Source organism: Rhipicephalus microplus, chromosome 3 (assembly GCF_043290135.1).
Source record: "Rhipicephalus microplus isolate Deutch F79 chromosome 3, USDA_Rmic, whole genome shotgun sequence".
In the NCBI taxonomy this organism is placed as follows: Eukaryota; Metazoa; Arthropoda; class Arachnida; order Ixodida; family Ixodidae; genus Rhipicephalus; species Rhipicephalus microplus.
Window position 1 is genome coordinate 57,541,048 of NC_134702.1, and position 17,742 is coordinate 57,558,789.

General features: G+C 46.0%; 1 protein-coding gene across 1 annotated transcript; it reads left to right on the forward strand.

Annotated features, from left to right (window-relative positions):
• The first annotated feature begins 3,526 nt into the window (after nt 1–3,526).
• Nucleotides 3,527–5,096, forward strand: LOC119160047 (uncharacterized). Its single transcript, XM_037412793.2, has 2 exons — nt 3,527–3,664; nt 4,298–5,096. Exons 1-2 carry the CDS (start codon nt 3,653–3,655, stop codon nt 4,610–4,612), a joined length of 327 nt encoding a protein of 108 aa, XP_037268690.2. The 5' UTR covers nt 3,527–3,652; the 3' UTR covers nt 4,613–5,096.
• Nucleotides 5,097–17,742: the final 12,646 nt, after the last annotated feature.

The following is a 17,742-nucleotide window of genomic DNA, read 5'->3' on the forward strand; positions in this document are numbered from 1 at the left end:
TCACTGAGACTTCACCTTGTACTCTCTCATACGAAACACTGAGGCAAAGCGCGAATTCATATAGTGGGACCGCAAGGAAAGCAAACAACCAAAGAAACTGAACAAGCTTGTACGACCTGAGTCATTAAGTCGTTATACCTTCCTGCCCATCCTCATTTGCGTTATCGCCCCATACAATCTTCTCATTTCGTTGCTCAGTTGTTGTGCTCGGATTCGCTTCCTCTTGTTCTCGCGTGCTTCTTCCATTCTTTCCCTAATCTCTTTGTTCTGAATGATTCTTTTTCTTTTTTCGAGGCCCTCCTCAGTGTAACCTCGTTAGTTGATTGGGCAAGTCTTTTACCTGGATCTCTGGCCGTGCGTATGTGTCTATATTGTTCCCCTCTTATTTTTTTCCCCCGCAGCAGTCGTCTTCCTCGTCACTCTAGTCAGTCCACACCTTTACGTATTCGCGACCTGCATATGCACTTCCTTTGACAATGCTTCGTTCGCTCCGGGTCTGACGCTCTTCGCTCTCACATTCGTTGTTCATTGGTGCGGGATAACGTTATCGTCATCCTCGCAGCAGCCCATACCGTGATAGATAAGATGTGCACCTCTGTGTAGATGACATGCTGGCCCATACCATCGCATTAGTGGACACTCGGTCATTAATCGCCTCCGGAAACATTGGTAATCGTGAAATATCGATGTCAAGTGAGAACGTCATACCCTCTGGCCCGCCTCTCCTTTTGTGGTTAAATTTCTTTGTTGCCACCTGTTATTCTATCAACATAGGTGAGGTGTCGACAGCGCGGGCCGTTTGGCTATACTTACAAAACAGCGTCTCCAGGCGTATTTGCGCATTCCATTTGATTGTTGTTGCTCCTGCTGCAATTTATGTATCTCTACACACGTTTCTTTAAATCCATTAGTTCTGTGTCATGGTTTCCATAACAGAAATTTTAGAGCTATGCGGCATGCACTATAATTAAGCTTTCCCATTCTACCTAAATTATTGGGAGAAAATCTTCAGTGACACCATAACGCATACATACATACATACATACATACATACATACATACATACATACATACATACATACATACATACATACATACATACATACATACATACATACATACATACATACATACATACATACATACATACATACATACATACATACATACATACATACATATTAAAATAATAACTATGGGATCTAGCACCGCAAAGTGGAAGATTTACACTCGGATATGGTCGCTTTTTGATCATCGTGTGTAGTGGCCATTTTTTAGCTTCAAATGTAATAAGCGAAACTGCAGGCAAGGATAAATCTCAAGTATTATGCTTTACGACCAACGAAGGTCCTCAGAAGCGCAGTTTCGCTTCATGTCGCGTACCTATACTTCCTACACTTCTAATATATCGATAATCGTTTACACAACGATCATGTACTCTGTTCTCGGCCTATGACCAGCAAAGTGTGGGATCTGGCTATAGTTGGTATTCTATTATTAAACTGCTCAAGACCAAACAAAAAAAATAGACAACGCACACAAAAGAGACTGTGTACTGGCACAGAAAGGCGCTGCAGTCCACGTCTTTTCTGTGGGCGTTGTCTAATTTTGTTTTTTGCTATGACCAGCAATCTTATTTTATACTCACGAAAACGGGAACGAGATACGCATTTTTAGAAACTTTTCACAGCACCAATTCACGAAGTGGGAAGCCTGATGAGCAGGTGGTGGTGAGGAGTTATCCCTAAGTAAGGTCACCCCACCTTGAAGACGTCCAGGTCGAAGTGATGCGACTTACTCCAAGTCCACTCCAAGCCGCACAGACCTTGGGCGAAAGCGACTCGATAGAAAATTCACGCTGGCGTCTGGTGACCACAAAGTGCTTCTTGGTTCTGTATAAAACACGTGGCAACGCACCTCTTCGGGGACTCGCATGGTTCACAGACTTCGTCGACAACGTAAACTGGGTCTTCTCAGTCGCTGTGAACATGGGCCACTGATTTAAACAGTGCGAGTATCGCGTAAGACAGCGTAATATCTCATTTCGTTCTTAATTTCAATACTGCAATAAGGATACATAGATTCAGAGCGGCTAGTTTCATATTCGTGACTCTTGCAACTAAATGTAGCGAACCAAAACAGCCAGTCGGGGTTCGACACCTTGCGGAGGGGAGTGCGAAAGCTATATGAAGCGTCCTTCCATGTACTGTCTTCCTTTCTTGCTGTCCAAGAATGCCAACGTGGACAAAGAAGCCGTGCATTCACACCAACAGCTGCGGCTTTTTCACCGTCCATGGGGCTTGAGTCATGGACGAGGCGTATATTTCCTCTTTACAGCGATGCACAGCCACACGCGCGCGAAGCTCCCAGCGATCGAGTTTCCAAAGAGCCGGCGAAAGTGCGAGGCGTCCGGTACTTATACTCCGGGCAGGGCGACAGCGAGCGGCGGCGCGTTTCCGAAAAGAGCCACCCGATATCTCTACCCGCCAAATGGAGCAACGTATTTACGCTACGCCTGGGCACGAATCGACGTAATCTCTATCGCCGACGGGCGGGCTTAGCGCGCGAGACGCGGGAATAGAATGGGCGCGGTGGCGGTCGGCTCCTGTTTTTCGACTCGGACATCGTGAGACACGGTAACAGAAACGAATAAAAAAAAAAAGCGATACAAGAGGCAAACCAAACACGAAGCGCCGAGATCCTCTCCTCCACACTGCCGTTATCGTCGATCCGTCAGCGTCCTTCTCTCCACATGTAAACTAGTTTGTCAAAGTACGGCCGCACTCACTCAACGGGCCTAGTGGCCCTGCGCGTTTTTGGCGCGAGACGAGCCTCCGCTCGGTCGTTTTTTTTTTCTTGTTTGTTTTCTCGCCCCTCGTACATAATAACGCAAGTTTCGTTCCAGTACGTTTTATCTTTTAATTTCCTTTCTCTATCCCTCCTCTACTTCATCTCATCGACGTAGCGTTTTGCGTAGATCGCCCCATTGTGACCGGATGGAGCTCGAACATTAAGTGTAGTTGTAGTGGTTCTGCATTTATCGGGCGCCTGTAGATGCCGTTGGCTGTCGGCGCCGTTGTCCGGTCCTTGACAATCTGCGCGGCCAGGAAGAGAGAAGACAGTCGCTTTGGTAGGGCGGGGGCGAAAAACCGTAGAGCAGATTTCCGCGGACGTCTGCGCAGGAAGGACTGAACCAGTTGCGTTATCACGTTTTCTCGGCAACTAAGAGAAAGGGCCACCACCGCTGCTGTTTGCTGCTGGCTTGATTGCTGCATTTTCTCGGCAATCACTACAGCCCCCCCCCACCCCCCCCCCCGTTCCACGCGCCATCCAGTCCGTGTCCATATCTGGAGGAAGAGAGAAATGAAATGAGAAACATAAAAGCGAGAGGAAGTGACAGGAATTAGAGCAGAATTCGGTCCACTCTCGGGGAGAAGTGAAAACAAAAAAAGGAAGGGTGGGTGTGAGTGAGTAAGAGGCGCGCGTACGAGCCTCATTATTAAGTGCAACCAACCTTCCGGTATCGCGGCGCCCGAGTGGGTATAAAAGGCGTGTCCAGAGAATGCCCAACCATCACAACTCAGCTTGACTCCTCTCGAGTAAGCCCACTCGTCTCAGCTCTAGCGTCTCAGCAGCACCCGAAGCCGACATCATGAGGACCATGGTAAGCGAACGGCAACCGTAGGCACGTCGATGCACTGAGAGCTGCTACTCGGCAGGCCCGCTCGACAATCTGGATTCATAGACTTCTAATCTCGCTTTCAGCCTATATATCTTTTAAAACTGCATAGTATGCAATCGAACTCTTGGTGATCCAGGTTTGCTCAATCTATGGCAATAGAATTACACCAAGAGGATTCGCAAAGATCTTTCCAGTTAGACTGAGAGCTTAAAAACCTGGCAGCCTATTCTAACGCATAAGTTCTTCGCCCTTCATAGATAAATATATTGTGACGTGAACGATTGCTAATGCATCTTTACGACATATGATATTTTAAATGGTTGAGTGAATTCCGAAGGAGCATTCGATGACGCATGCCTCTACACTCTGAATTTGAGCGTAAGAACGGCAACTCTTTCTTTTTCAATAATAAACAAAAATTGGTTGATTGAGTGATTTGCTAACAATTGAAACGCTCAGAACACTCCTCATCCAACGCCTAAAATGTAGCCGAACTATTCGGCATGTGTTTTCTCAAGAGAAGAATACACTCAAGGAGTTAAAAAACAAACATGTGACAGCACCCGAACATGTGTCTCGGGAAACATATGAGTGACAGGTCTAATTTTCCCGCAGCTTGTTGCCGTTGCCCTTACCGCCCTCATCGGCGTCTGCTACGCTGGCGTCGTCTCCTACGGCGGCCACGGAGGTGGAGGCTACGGCGGCGGCGGCTACGGCTACGGCAAGTCCCTGCCCGGACCTTCCTTCCTCATCAAGAGCCTTCACCACGTAAGCAAGGTCAGCCACGGTGGACCCATTCTCGACAACTACGACCTGGGCGTCGCCTACGGTGGTGGATACGGTGGTGGATACGGTGGTGGATACGGCGGCGGTTACGGCGGTGGATACGGCGGATATGGTGGCTACGGAGGCTACTTGGTCAAGGGCTAGACGAGTGAGTGGAGGAGTCAAGCTACACAAGAGAGAGAGAGAGAGAGAGCATGCGCAGCCGTATGAGAGGAAATTCGAGATCAACAACAGCAACACCCCCGGTTCCCCTTTACCCATGTCTCCCTTCATGTACAGTCGCGGTAACGGAAAGTAAGAAGGGTAGCCTCGGGGATATGTAGCGTGTGTGACATCTGCCAAGATCGCGAGGACTGGTGACCAGCTCGAAGCACGGCAGGAGTAGTGATGTACCACGTCACGGCACAATGACGTCGGTGGTGGTCCACAACGGCAGGGAATGTCCTCAGATGTGCGCCTGGCAGCCGCAGTAGCCGTGGATGCGAAGGTGGGAGGGAGCTTCCGTCCTTGCGATTCAATGTCCGCGCTTCGTGCCCCGGTTGCGAGTCCCTTGCTGCTTTCTGCAGCGTTGTACATTTTGTACAGTTACTTCTGGTCGCGCTGCAAATAAAGCAATGAGTGAGTCTGACGTCTTTGGCTCTGTGTGGTCTTTGCAACGATTGATCTCTTTAATCACTTCTGTAAGCAACACTCTGGAACGACAAGTTTATCCTTCTTCTCATTGTCATTTTTTTTTCACCCCGTCTACACCGTAAACACCAATTGCAACCCTATATATAGGAATGTCGAGCGATCAGTTAACTGTCGTCGCAAATGGCATATTGTGGAGTGCGCAAAAGCGTAGGAAGTGGCCGAACACGCTGCTGGCGAGGCCCTTGTAGAATATATTTCCCCCTGGATCTCCAGGTATCTTCCAAAGTGCAGTGTGGGGACTCTTCAAAAGATACATTCACGTACACCAACGCCACGAGCGTTCAAATTGCTGCCCCCAAGCTTGAGACAATCATCCGCTCTCTGCAACGCTGATTACGCCTTTGTAGGTTGTGCAAATGTAGCAGTGTAATACAATATATGTGTCATACACGCAGTCGATCAGTGCACAAGAGCCTGAGACCCTGTTTGGTATACAGCCTTCCTGCGCACAAGCTGCTTGGTGATATGAAGGAGGAGAAGAAAGAGAAAGACGATAGAAAAAAAGTAAGGAGATAAGCAGATTAACCAGACACTGGCTTGATTGATTAGCCTACACGTGCGGCAGGGGAAAGGTGGAATTATAGATAAATTAAAGAGCAACAGTACAAAAAAAAACGTGAAATGACTGGAAGACGAATACAGGAAAGACAGGGAGGTTAACCAGGACGGAGAAAGAGAAGAAAATGTGGAAAGGAGGAGAGAAATGTCCGTGAGAATACAAGAAGCAGAACATTTCAAGTAGAATCGTTAATCATTTTCACGTACAGAATATACCGTCTATTTAACAAGCACCTATAGTTCGTAGTGTCTTTCTTCCATTCTATATATCTTTCTTTGCCCTCATAGTCCCATTCCCCTGACACGGGATAGCAAACAATGTGGTGCATATTATTAACTTCTCGCTTCAATTCAGCGATGCGGTCTGTAGCTCTTCTTTTTATACTGCTTGTATGCATGCAAATAATACTCCTATAGGGATGAAAAAAAAAAACTGAAAGTCATTTGCCAGAGACCGCACTTATCTCGCGTGTGCTTGCCTTGCAACGCGTCCTTGTTTCTTTTGTGAACATTGTAAGAGCTAAGTATTCTGAGAATCATGCTGAACGCAAATCCTCGGGTCTGTATGCACAACGATACGAATCTATTCACGAGTTACTCTTTGTCCTGTTCCAACCCATACGTGTTCATCTACACGCCAGCGCACTGTTCTACACCGCTGCTGACGCATGCAAATATTCTGAATCATTGTCTGAGTATTTTCTACTTGGTATTCCGCCACACTATACTTGCCTACAGAGTTGGACAAAATCTTTGCCGTTCTTTCTGCCCCGGCTGATGTATCTTTGTCTGCGCTGTGCGGAAGTTCATACGAGTAAATATTCCTTCGCATTATCAGCCGGCGGCACAATTTAGTAGAGTTTATATTTGTCGATCGACTGCACTCACATCTTCCTTAACTCTCCCGCATGCATCACTATATATACACACTCTGCCAAATGGACAGATCGCGCAAACACCCAGTTTTCCTCCCCACACTGCTTGCTCACGTGTCACAGCCAGGCGCGGCTGAGTGCCGCAGCCTGAGCGCCTAAAAGAGCTCGAAATCGACCCCTTTTCCAAGGCTCGGTTCCCGTGCTGTTGCGAAAATCAATCTTTCCCCCACCTGCTTTCTCTTCGTCGCCACCGGCGAGACACCGTTAGGAGCGGCCAGTATTTGTTTCTCGCGTTGTAAGTCATTCGATAACGGGGCTGGCGCGACAAGGGGCGTTTCGAGCGAGGGGCAGTCGGGGAAAAATTTACGGGCCCCGAATAAATACCCCACAAACGGGAATCTCCGGAGGATGTCGATGTGTATCCGTTCCTGAATAATAAAAAGGATATATATATATATATATATATATATATATATATATATATATATATATATACGTGAGCACGTGCATTGGGAATCCCCGTTTGAATTCCAGGCAATAAAAGACATCGCCCTTGAACGTTGCTACAGTTACACTGGGCTGCACTGCTAGAAATTTTGCTTGGCTGAAAAATAATGATCTGTTATTAAGCATGCCCCTCTTGCTATTATGTCAATGTACGACACTATAGCTTTGCGCTCCCCTACTTCCTAGGTGATGGAGGGCGTGGGGGGCGCACAGGATGTTGGCAGAGTGCCCCCCCCCCCCCTCTCACGCGCACGCCTCCGAGGCAGTGCGAAAGAACTTTGAGGCAGAGAGCTTTTGCTGGTTGGCGGGACAGGATGAAAAAAGAAAAAAAAAAGAGATGACTTTTTTGCCAGCGTGAACAACAGGACTGACGCGGAGAAACGCAACTCGTCAGTCCCATGCCGCGCCCTGTTCTCTCGCAGTTCCGACTGACTCTTCAGGACACCCTTCTTTTTTATAAGCGAACAGGTATGCATTGGCAGTGTCTTATTCTAAGTGCCTTTGCTATCACTCAGGTCATTCCATTTCGTCGCTGGTTATCATGTCTTCCTGCGCCGATGACAAAAATGGAGGATAGGCTCTAACATGCGTGTTTCTTGGAGGGCCAATAAAGTTAATTCAACAACATCAATAGCGTGCGGCAGTTGCGGTGCGTTGCACGAAGCAACGTTAAACGTTGCGCCGTGGTGGCGACGTGACTTGTAAATACCCGCAATGCTACACTGCTGACATGTTCGATGCTATATAACTTTTTTATGACTTCTTAAGCACCGTGTGTTATATCTCTTTTGAATATTCGAAACCAAAGTGTCTTTATGACGAACGCTTCTAGTGGAAGTTCATAGAGGTTGTACAGTGTGGAACGTACAGAAACGAACACGAGAAAAAAAATCGGCAGACCCCACGCATTTTGGGAATCGACGTTATGCGAAGCATGACGGTTGGGAAAGGAACCGTTTTATATTTTTTTATTAATTTAGTGACACGTAAGGTATAAATGTTGCACGCCCAGACGTGTGTCGAAATGTTGCATGTATTTATACAACCAATTCTTTAAACTTGCGAAATTATGCCAATAGAACATAATTATTAGCAACACCAGAAGCGATAAGCTGATATAAAGCGTTGATGCTTCATATCAGCAGTGTCCAGCCCTGGATACTTACTGCAGCATAAATCAACTTGAGCGTATGACACCTAAATACAATTGGCGTTAACACGACATGACAGCTGTATTGTAGGAGTACATATGTAATGTTTTTATTCTTTAACTTGATAGCCAGCACTGCAACTGCAATGAACGTTTCGCGAACATTAGGGTCTATTTGAAAAGTATTTTATTTACAGATACTGTCGGCCATTACCAATGGGTATTACAAAAGTGGAAAACAAAAACACAGAAACATAATCATTCTAGAATCGTTACACAATTATCATGTGTAATTGGAACTTACTCAAAACGATCACTAGGAAGTAGAACTCTCAAAACGGAACCACATTTAAATAAGTGCACCACATCGTACATGGACAAAATAATGCTTAGTTAGCTATACAGATGAGAATATGAGCGATGTACTTCAGGGATTAAATCTACAGAGGAGCATGAAATGGCTTCTTCGGTCAAAAAATTTTATTCGTTGATAGCTCTTGGAAAGAATCTATGCTTATAACAAACAGTTAAAAGAGCAAGAGCACGAATAAACATTGAATGATGATGTCCAAAAGTTTCGCCACAAAGAATATCAAGATAGTAAGCATACGTTATGTGGACATGGTGATTGATAATCAGGTAGAGTTCCGAGACCTGGCGTGGCTCTGGTGTTCTGCAAACAAGAAAGGGCTGAGGTCAAACAGCTCTCCAAGATAGAGTACAGTCCAGTCTAGAGTCTAGCTCGTCGTAAATGTCTTTGAGGTGAATAACCATTTCAGTGAAGTGTGTGCTTGAAGAGGTGGTGGGCTCTGCATTGCGGTCCAGCATTCGTGTATTCCACAAGCTGTAGATACCCATGAGGAAAAACATATCACGTGGCACTTTATCAAGCGTTGCTGGTAGAAAATAACGTATTGTGTAAGCGTTAATGACGAAAGTTTTATTTAAGCGCCCGCTGAAGGACATTCCAAAACAGTATGGCATCTTTGCAGCTAACAAAGCAATGTTCTATCGTTTCTGGCACATCACATATACGGCAGTTAAGAGACGGAATAAAAATACCCTTTCTTTTTAACCATGCGTTTACCTCCAATCTTTCAGAGTGGAGTTTATAGAAGAATGTTTTTGAATTCGGTGGAATGTACAATTTGCACACTCGCTTCAATACACCGTAGGCTTGAAGATGGAGTACATTGAGCGGTACAACGGAGGTGGGAAGAGCACACTTAGTAAATCTTTATAGAGTGCCTTGCGCGATACTGTGTACAGGTAGTTTACAGAAAAGCGAGCTTTAAGGAACTGAACTGCGAGGTAAACTTCCTACCCGAATCCTCACAAACACGGGCGTTGACAGAAGTTTGATGAAACAATTAAGTCTGGTAAGCAATCAACAAGTGTAACCTGCAAGAAAGAAAGGATTGCAGGACGGGAATGGTCTCGAAAAATGAAGAATCATCACACTATTTGCCATATATAAAGGTGTTTTATTCCTAATACGCGCTCACTAACTGGCTTGAACATATTGTCCTGACGCATGGGCTCAAAAGTCGAAGACCACATGAAAGTAGCGAACTCTTTGTGGAAAGCGTTGTACATGAAGTTTTGCGCAATGAATGAGTTTCAATAAATAGTACAGCTTTGTTGCTAAAAAAGTATTGCAAGCTTTAGCTCTCCCAAGTATTGAAAATTGATAGAGAACAAATGTCTGGGCCTGTCGTTCAAGCTTAGGGACACACTCCTTCCAGTAATGCGCACTGAATCTATATGCATACAATGGTACACCGAGGTATGTCGGAAAAGCTCTTGTCCAATTAATCGCTGCGAAGAGGTTTGGCGTGCTACCCCACAAACCAAACCAGAATCCTAAACTCTTAGAGGCATTAAAACTAGTTCATGATAGTACGCCAACCTTTTCAATACAGTATAACCTCGTTACAACAGACTTTCATAGTGAAGAGGATTTGGTCTGTTGTAAAAGGAGTCTGTACAATCCATGTACTGTTACAACAGACATTTACGTAAACACGTAATGAGTCTGTTATAACAGGAGAGAATTGAAAGTCACAAACATAGTCAAATAACGGATTTATTAAATGTTTTGAAAGAAGCTAGTCAGCTTTGCCTGTACTGTGTGGCGGACACCTTTAGACACTATACGTGTCTCCATCATGACAAGTGTGTTCATTTCATCTGAAGTCGTGGCCTGTTGTTCAAAATAGTTTTTGAGCCCTTGAATGTAGTCCAACGCCTGAGAAGTTGTGACATCCTCTGTGACAATCCCTGAGTTGCCTTCTTCATTTTGTTCTTCTTCTTGCTCAGCATTAGGCACTTGGCGAATTCGGGCTACAATCTCTTCATCTGTCAGCTGCTCTGAGCTGACCAGGTCATCATCTGCAGTGACGTAATCCGAAAACTGCTGGCTCCCAAAGGCCTCCTCCCCAGCTGACCACACACCAGGATCTGGTGGATCTTCTTGTGGCAAGCAGTCTGTGCAGTCGCTGTCAACTCGGAAACCTGCTTTCCTAAAGCAATTCTTTACGATTCCTGGCTGAATCTGCGCCCATACAGTTGACAGCACCTGCACGGCAAATTTCAGGTCGATCACTGAGTCCCGCTTCTGCTGCATGTCAAAAAGCAAACGCTCAGCAAGGCGTGAGCGGTACCGTGACTTCACTGAGTGCACAATACCTTGGTCAATCGGCTGAGCTTTTGATGTTGTGTTCGGCGGAAAGTACGCCACCTTCGTTGCATGAAGCCCGGGAAGCTGCATATGGCTTGAGCAATTGTCCAGGAATAGTATCACATTCCTTTTCTGCTTCACCATCTTGCTGTCAAAATTGAGTAGCCATTTGTTAAAAATATCTTTTGTCATCCAAGCACTTTTGTTGGAGTGCCAGTCCACGGGAACGTGCATATTGCGCATGCACCGTGGTCTTCTCGACTTCCCTATCACCAGGAGTTTTTCTTTCTCGCTCCCGTCCATATTTCAGCAGAAGAGAACGCTAATGCGCTCCTTAGATTTCTTGCCACCGTGGCATGTGTCATCGCCAAAACAAAAAGTCTTGCCTGGTTTTAACTTATAAAAAATGCCGCTTTCATCGGCATTGAATACATCCCGTGGTGCGTAGCCTTCAAGGTGTGCAGGTAGAACATCTGCTATCCAGTCGGCTACAACAGTGTCGTCGATGCTGGCAGTCTCTCCAGAAAGGCACTTAAACGCGATGGCATGCCTAGATTTAAATCTGCTCAGCCAGCCTTCGCTGCACTGGAACTGTTCTTGGTTAAGAACAACGGCAAGTTGCTCCGCGCGTTTTCGTAGCAGCAGTCCGTTAACGGGTATATTTCGCGAACGGGCGTCACGAAGCCACATCAGCAGGGCCTCTTCAACGTCAGGATATGAAGCTTCGCGGAGCCGGAACCTCTTGGGTTGCAAGTAACCTGAGACTTCCTTCGCCAAGACTGCCTCTTTGGCGTTGATGATAGTGCTAACCGTCTGCTTCGACAAGCCGTTGGCCACGGCGACGTCCACCTGCTTTTTTCCCTTCTCAACTTGCTCGATGATATCAAGCTTGTCTTTAAGGGAAATCCGCTTGCGCTTCGTCGCTTTGTGACGCACGGCGTTGGCTGATGCGTTCGGCTCCATCGGTTCCATCACACCACGATCACGTCCGCAATGCACAGAGGCCAACAGGATACACAATGACAAACCATGAGGCCAAACAGCCCCAACTGCCCCAATTGAACAAAGCGAAGTACACGGCGCCAGGGCGCCAGCAGCGCCTTCGCCGGGCCGAGCATAAGCGCCACTAAACCTTTTATTTCGAGAGGGGCTGCTGCCAAGCGCATGCTTTCTATTTATTTTTCACTTTGACCACAGATTTATGCAAGTGGTCACTATTGTCTGTTACGAGTGTAACTAAGATTTTTTCATCTTTTATCTTTATGTTATTTCGACAACATTGCAATCATTGCAAATTATGGCTCGCTAAATGTAACAGAAGTCGAAGTCAGCCCCGGCAGCCAGATCAATCCAAGCCAAGCGCGGCCTCCCTGAAATGGCCGCCGCTTGTGTTGACACCGCCGGCGTGCTTTTCCCGTGCCGCAACTATGCCTAGCGATGCCTGAAATCGGAAACAATTGAATCTCGGATGTCCATGATAGAAAAGTCCGCTGTAAAGGAGGCCTGACCACCTTGCTGGCGTCACAATTTAGTCAATTATATCCGAATGTCCGTTGTACCCGAGTCCGTTGTAAACGAAGCTCAATCAATGGAAAAGATAGGGAGATCAGCATAACGCCGCGAATTGGTACGTAGTATCCAAATGTCCGTTGTACCCGAGTCCATTTTAACGAGGTTATACTGTAGTATATGCCACATTTTCGACACTTGGCTTATCTGTGCAAAATAATGTGACATCGTCTGCATAAGCTGTAGTACTCTAACTTCACTGCCTAATATACGAAAGCCACGAATGCAACTCGACTATATTATGCTTAAGCACAGTGGTTCTAGATAAAGTGCAAACGGAAGAGTTGACATTGGGCATCCCTGTTTTACACAGGAACGAATAGAAAAAGGCTTGGCGAGTTGACCATAAACAATCAGACGAGTTTAGCATTCATTATACATAGTTTAATGCCTTTAAGAACAACTTCGTCGACATTGGCATGTTCGAGAAGAGAAAAAAGGAAGGAATGATAAACACGCTCAAAGCACGCGACGGGCTTGTGCCATTATTCATATTCATCATATTTGTCATATTCGTCAAACCAGCTTACCCTCTCATACTAATTTCTGTTCACGCCAAGTTAACTTGGTTATCACGAGAGCACCCAGACGTATATAGCCGGATAGATAGATAGATAGATAGATAGATAGATAGATAGATAGATAGATAGATAGATAGATAGATAATACAGAAAGGGCTTGCAGTTTGCAAAGAAATGCTTCGCATCGATAATAAACAACCGCGCAGAAACGCCCGTAAAAGGCCTTGAGGTAGAGTATCGATATATCTGCGCATTGATGCAGTCGGGGGTCTGCCCATAGGAGCGGAGCCAGCCAAAGTCTCGGGAAGATGTCGAGGAGAGCAGCCGGGCTGGTTGCAACAACATTTATTTACACTATTTACATAGTCATGGTAGCGTCGATGCGTGACAGTGGGAACATCACGAAAGCTCTTGATAGAAGCTTGATAGGAGCTTCTGGGAGCTTTTCTTGAGCTCGTGTTTTCTGCCCTGCAGGGAAGAAGAAGGGAGGCCAGGACAGTCCAACGAAAATGTTGTCTTCACCTCCGCCGAAAAAAGGGGAAAGGCGAAACACCGCCTCCTTTCCAACCCTGCATAAATGAGGGAAGAGGCACATTCATTTTGTTCCGTGGTAAGGGAGAAAACACTGCCGAATTCTCAATGCGCACCACACGGCACAACGCGAAGACGTTGGGTCCTCTACGTGCAGATCAACTCTGTAGGCCGTTGCAGTGATGAGTGCGCGGCGCCGGGCAGGCCACGGTTCGTCGAAAACGGCGGCATGAAGGCACCACGGAGAACGTGGGAAACGCACCCGAACACGGACTTCAGACGCTTGAGTCATTGTCCGGCGCACTTCGACGAACCAAGCCGCGCAGAGATGACTACCTTTTTTTAAGCCGCTTTGACTGCGAACAGCCCTTCTTCCACCGTCAGTCGGTCGGGCATGTCCAAAGGGTTTCACGAGGGCAGATGACTGCGCTGTGAAATTCGAACTTTTGTGTCGTGTGCTCGCCGCTTTTGGCCCATCTCGGGATCGCTGACCCGGAACAAATCGGGCTAGGCTCAGCCGCAACGTCAAACGCGTCCAAGCGGCGCCAAACCAGGAAGGCCGATCATAACAAGAGTGAATGTGGCCGCTATTCACCGAATAAGACGGAAAAGTTGAGCAATTGAGGACATCAATCTACACTGGGGATAAATTATGCATGGTTTGCCACCGCAAACCATGTATATTAGAACAGACTTTCAAAACTTTCTTGCGTCATTTGTTCTTTTCTTATGTGATATAGAAAAGCCGGCACCACCGAAGATGACAATATCCTACAAAAGCTCTCTGAAAAAAATGATAACACAAAGTTGAGTTGTGTAGCAAAAGCTGAAGAGAGAAGACGTACGTAGAGTAACAAAGTAATAAAATAAAAGAAGTTGTTTAACCAATCCCGCATATTTCAGGTACAGTGAAAAGCGAAATATATGCTTAACTTCAGCCGCCACTATGCATACAACTTTGCGAACACCCGTTTTCATTACAGGTGGTGGAAGCGAAAATAAACAATCGCAAAAAAAAAGCAGGGCTGACCTCTCTTTCCGTGTCCCTGGCCATATAATCACTCCGCAGTGCTCTCCGCGACGGCCAGCGGGTTTTCATTGTGCGTGACACCGGCAGAACATTACCATTTTGATTTCTCTCCGCCTTCTTGTTTGCCGCCAGAAACGTTTATATTATTTCTTTCTTGGTCTCTTCTTTTCGTGGTGCGCAGCGGGGCTGCGAGCTTCCATAGAGCGGGGGACCGCTCGTTTTCGACCTCGGAACATTTGCAGCCGCCAAAGCACATTGCAGCGTCCCCATCCAAGCCCTCCGACAATCCTCACTCTACTACCTCTACGAAGCCAGCAGCACCGCTGTTGGACTTTTTTTGTCTCCCAGTACCTTCGTTGTTCATCTCTTTACCGGCCACTCTGAGCGGTGTGCATGCGACAAGAGCAGCGTGCTTTTGGCGCGCGCGTTCTCCGCGCGACCGGCCGGCCGGCTCAGCGCAGATAACGCGGGCAGATGCGGACGGCTCATCGCGGGTGCTCATTACAAATGCCTTTTGTGCTGCGCGGCAGTGGGTTTTATGCATGCGTGCGTGCCTGCGTTTGTGTGTGTATGTGCAAAAGGCTTCTGTCTTCTCACTGCGATAATGTAGGCTGATAATGTAGAACGATAATGTAGGCTGGATCTAACGCGATCAGCGAAGCTTAATTTCCTTTCAGTCTTCATTTGCCCGTCGCGTTGAGTGCATGGCGTAGCCAGTGGAGCCTCTATTGTTACACTATTGTTTCACATACATACATACATACATACATACATACATACATACATACATACATACATACATACATACATGCATACATGCATACATACATACAAACATACATACATACATACATACATACATACATACATACATACATACATACATACATACATACATACATACATACATACATACATACATACATACATACACACATACATACATACATGGCGAACATTTTCATCCGACGGGAGATGACAGCAATGACATGCGGTGTTTGTTTAATGGCGAAAGGAGTCGCTGTGAGAATGCTTGTTCTTTCCGTGGGACAGGTGCAAATTGCCGCACGCTCACGAAGCTTCGGTTTTCACACGCAGCATTCCCCTTCCAAGCCCTCCGACAATGACGTCACACGGGACGTTCACGGTCAGTTCACATGACTCCGGACTGTACAGGTCTCGTTACACTCTTCCTCAGCCAACCCTTCAGTGTATGGCATGTGTGGTTGTTTGTTGCGGCAACACAATAGTGGCCTGCATTATTTCAGCGGCGTCTGTATGACATGCATGCTTAATGGTGTAACTGCACTGTTCTGCTCAATAGATAAGATATGAAAGGAGATCCTCTGCGTTCCTATCAAGAATATGATACCTAACAAACGCACGGTTTTCTGGGATAAGTAACCCTTGAACGATTCCACATATAAATAAATAAATAAATAAATAAATAAATAAATAAATAAATAAATAAATAAATGCCGCAAGTGGGAAACGAGATCAGAATGGTGGAACTCGGCATGATAGGCACGTATCACTGTACAGGTCAAAGCCATCCATGTCCTCATGCAACGACATTCAGCGACTTCTAAAGACATCCAGACGATAGACAATGAATGGACGAGTGAGCGTTCAAACGTAGCGCATCAGTAATTTCCGCACGACCTTTCTCTCCTTCGGACTGGTCGCTTAGCTCCCGCTGAGAGGCATCGCTACATGAATGAGCAATCACTGTCTCCTGTTGCAATCCTGCTATATATCTCATTGCCCAACAGTTTAATAATCAGAGCACGCGTTCCCTTCAGAGGCAACACTGCTCGCGAAAGGAGCCGTCGCGAGCGATAACTTTTGTACGCAGAGGACGCCTCTCGCGATGCACACCGCCAATTTGGCACTTAGCCCGCTAATGCATTGCAACATTATCGCCGCTGGTGTGATGCAGACGCAGCCGTGATATCTTTTTTGCTCCCTCTTCAATCATGCTCATCTCTCTCTCTCTCTTTCTCAGAACGTCTTGCCGAAGAACAGCTCCCGGAGCCGTCACGCGAGCTTGTTAATCATATTTGTGTGCGTATTATACCGCACACCACTTAACGACGCTTGCGACAGTGTAATCCTTAGCCACGTTAACCTTTACTGAGCTAACGTAAGGAAAACGAGTACACCCTGTCAAGCGGCTCCCTTTATTCGCAAGCCTCGCGATGAAAGGAGGACTGCCACATGTTTTCCTTTTTCTTTTAGAAATGCGACAAGGGCCACTCAAAGCGAGCCCGCCATGCATCAAAGCAACATAACAACATGTTTTTTTTAAATAGAGTCATTTAATTATGGGTCATCTGAATACCGCTTATCTTTCTCATTTGAATATATAAAAAAAACGTTAGTTTTCCTTTTCGCCTGACTTTAAAGCTAAAAGGTAAAAGGAATAAACTTTAAAGAAATTACCCTCATGACATGCAGTTATGATTTTTTATGCGCACTCTTAAGAAAGGTTAGCAAAAACGTAGCAACTGTAAGCAAATATGTAGTAACTGCAACGCTTATAACCTTTCTTGGACCGTTTCTAACCTTTTGCGACCCGTTTACTACCTACGTTAGTAAACAGTTACTACAATAGTACAAAGCTGTTCTAATTTGTACTGCATTGTAAAATAGTGCAAAAATGGTTTGCGCAATTTTAGAGTGCAAAGCAGTTACCAACTTTTTAATACCTGTTTACTACCTCCCTACACCTACACAGTTAGTACTTAGATAGAAATAAAAAATGAAATAGGTAGCAATTGCAGCCGCTATTAACTTCCGTAACTAACTAACCTTTTGCAAATCGTTTACTACCTACGTTAGTAAACAGTTACTACAATAGTACATAAAGCCATTCTAGTTTGTACTGCATTGTAAAATAGTGCAAAAAGGTTGGTTAGTAACTTCCGTTACTAACTAACCTTTTCGTAATCGTTTATTATCTACGTTAGTAAACAGTTACTACAATAGTACATAAAGTCGTTCTAGTTTGTACTGCATTGTAAAATAGTGCCAAAAGTTCCCCCGGCGTGGTGGTCTAGTGGCTAAGGTACTCGGCTGCTGACCCGCAAATCGCGGGATCGAATCCCGGCTGCGGTGGATGCATTAGCGATAGAGGCGGAAATGTTGTAGGCCCGTGTGC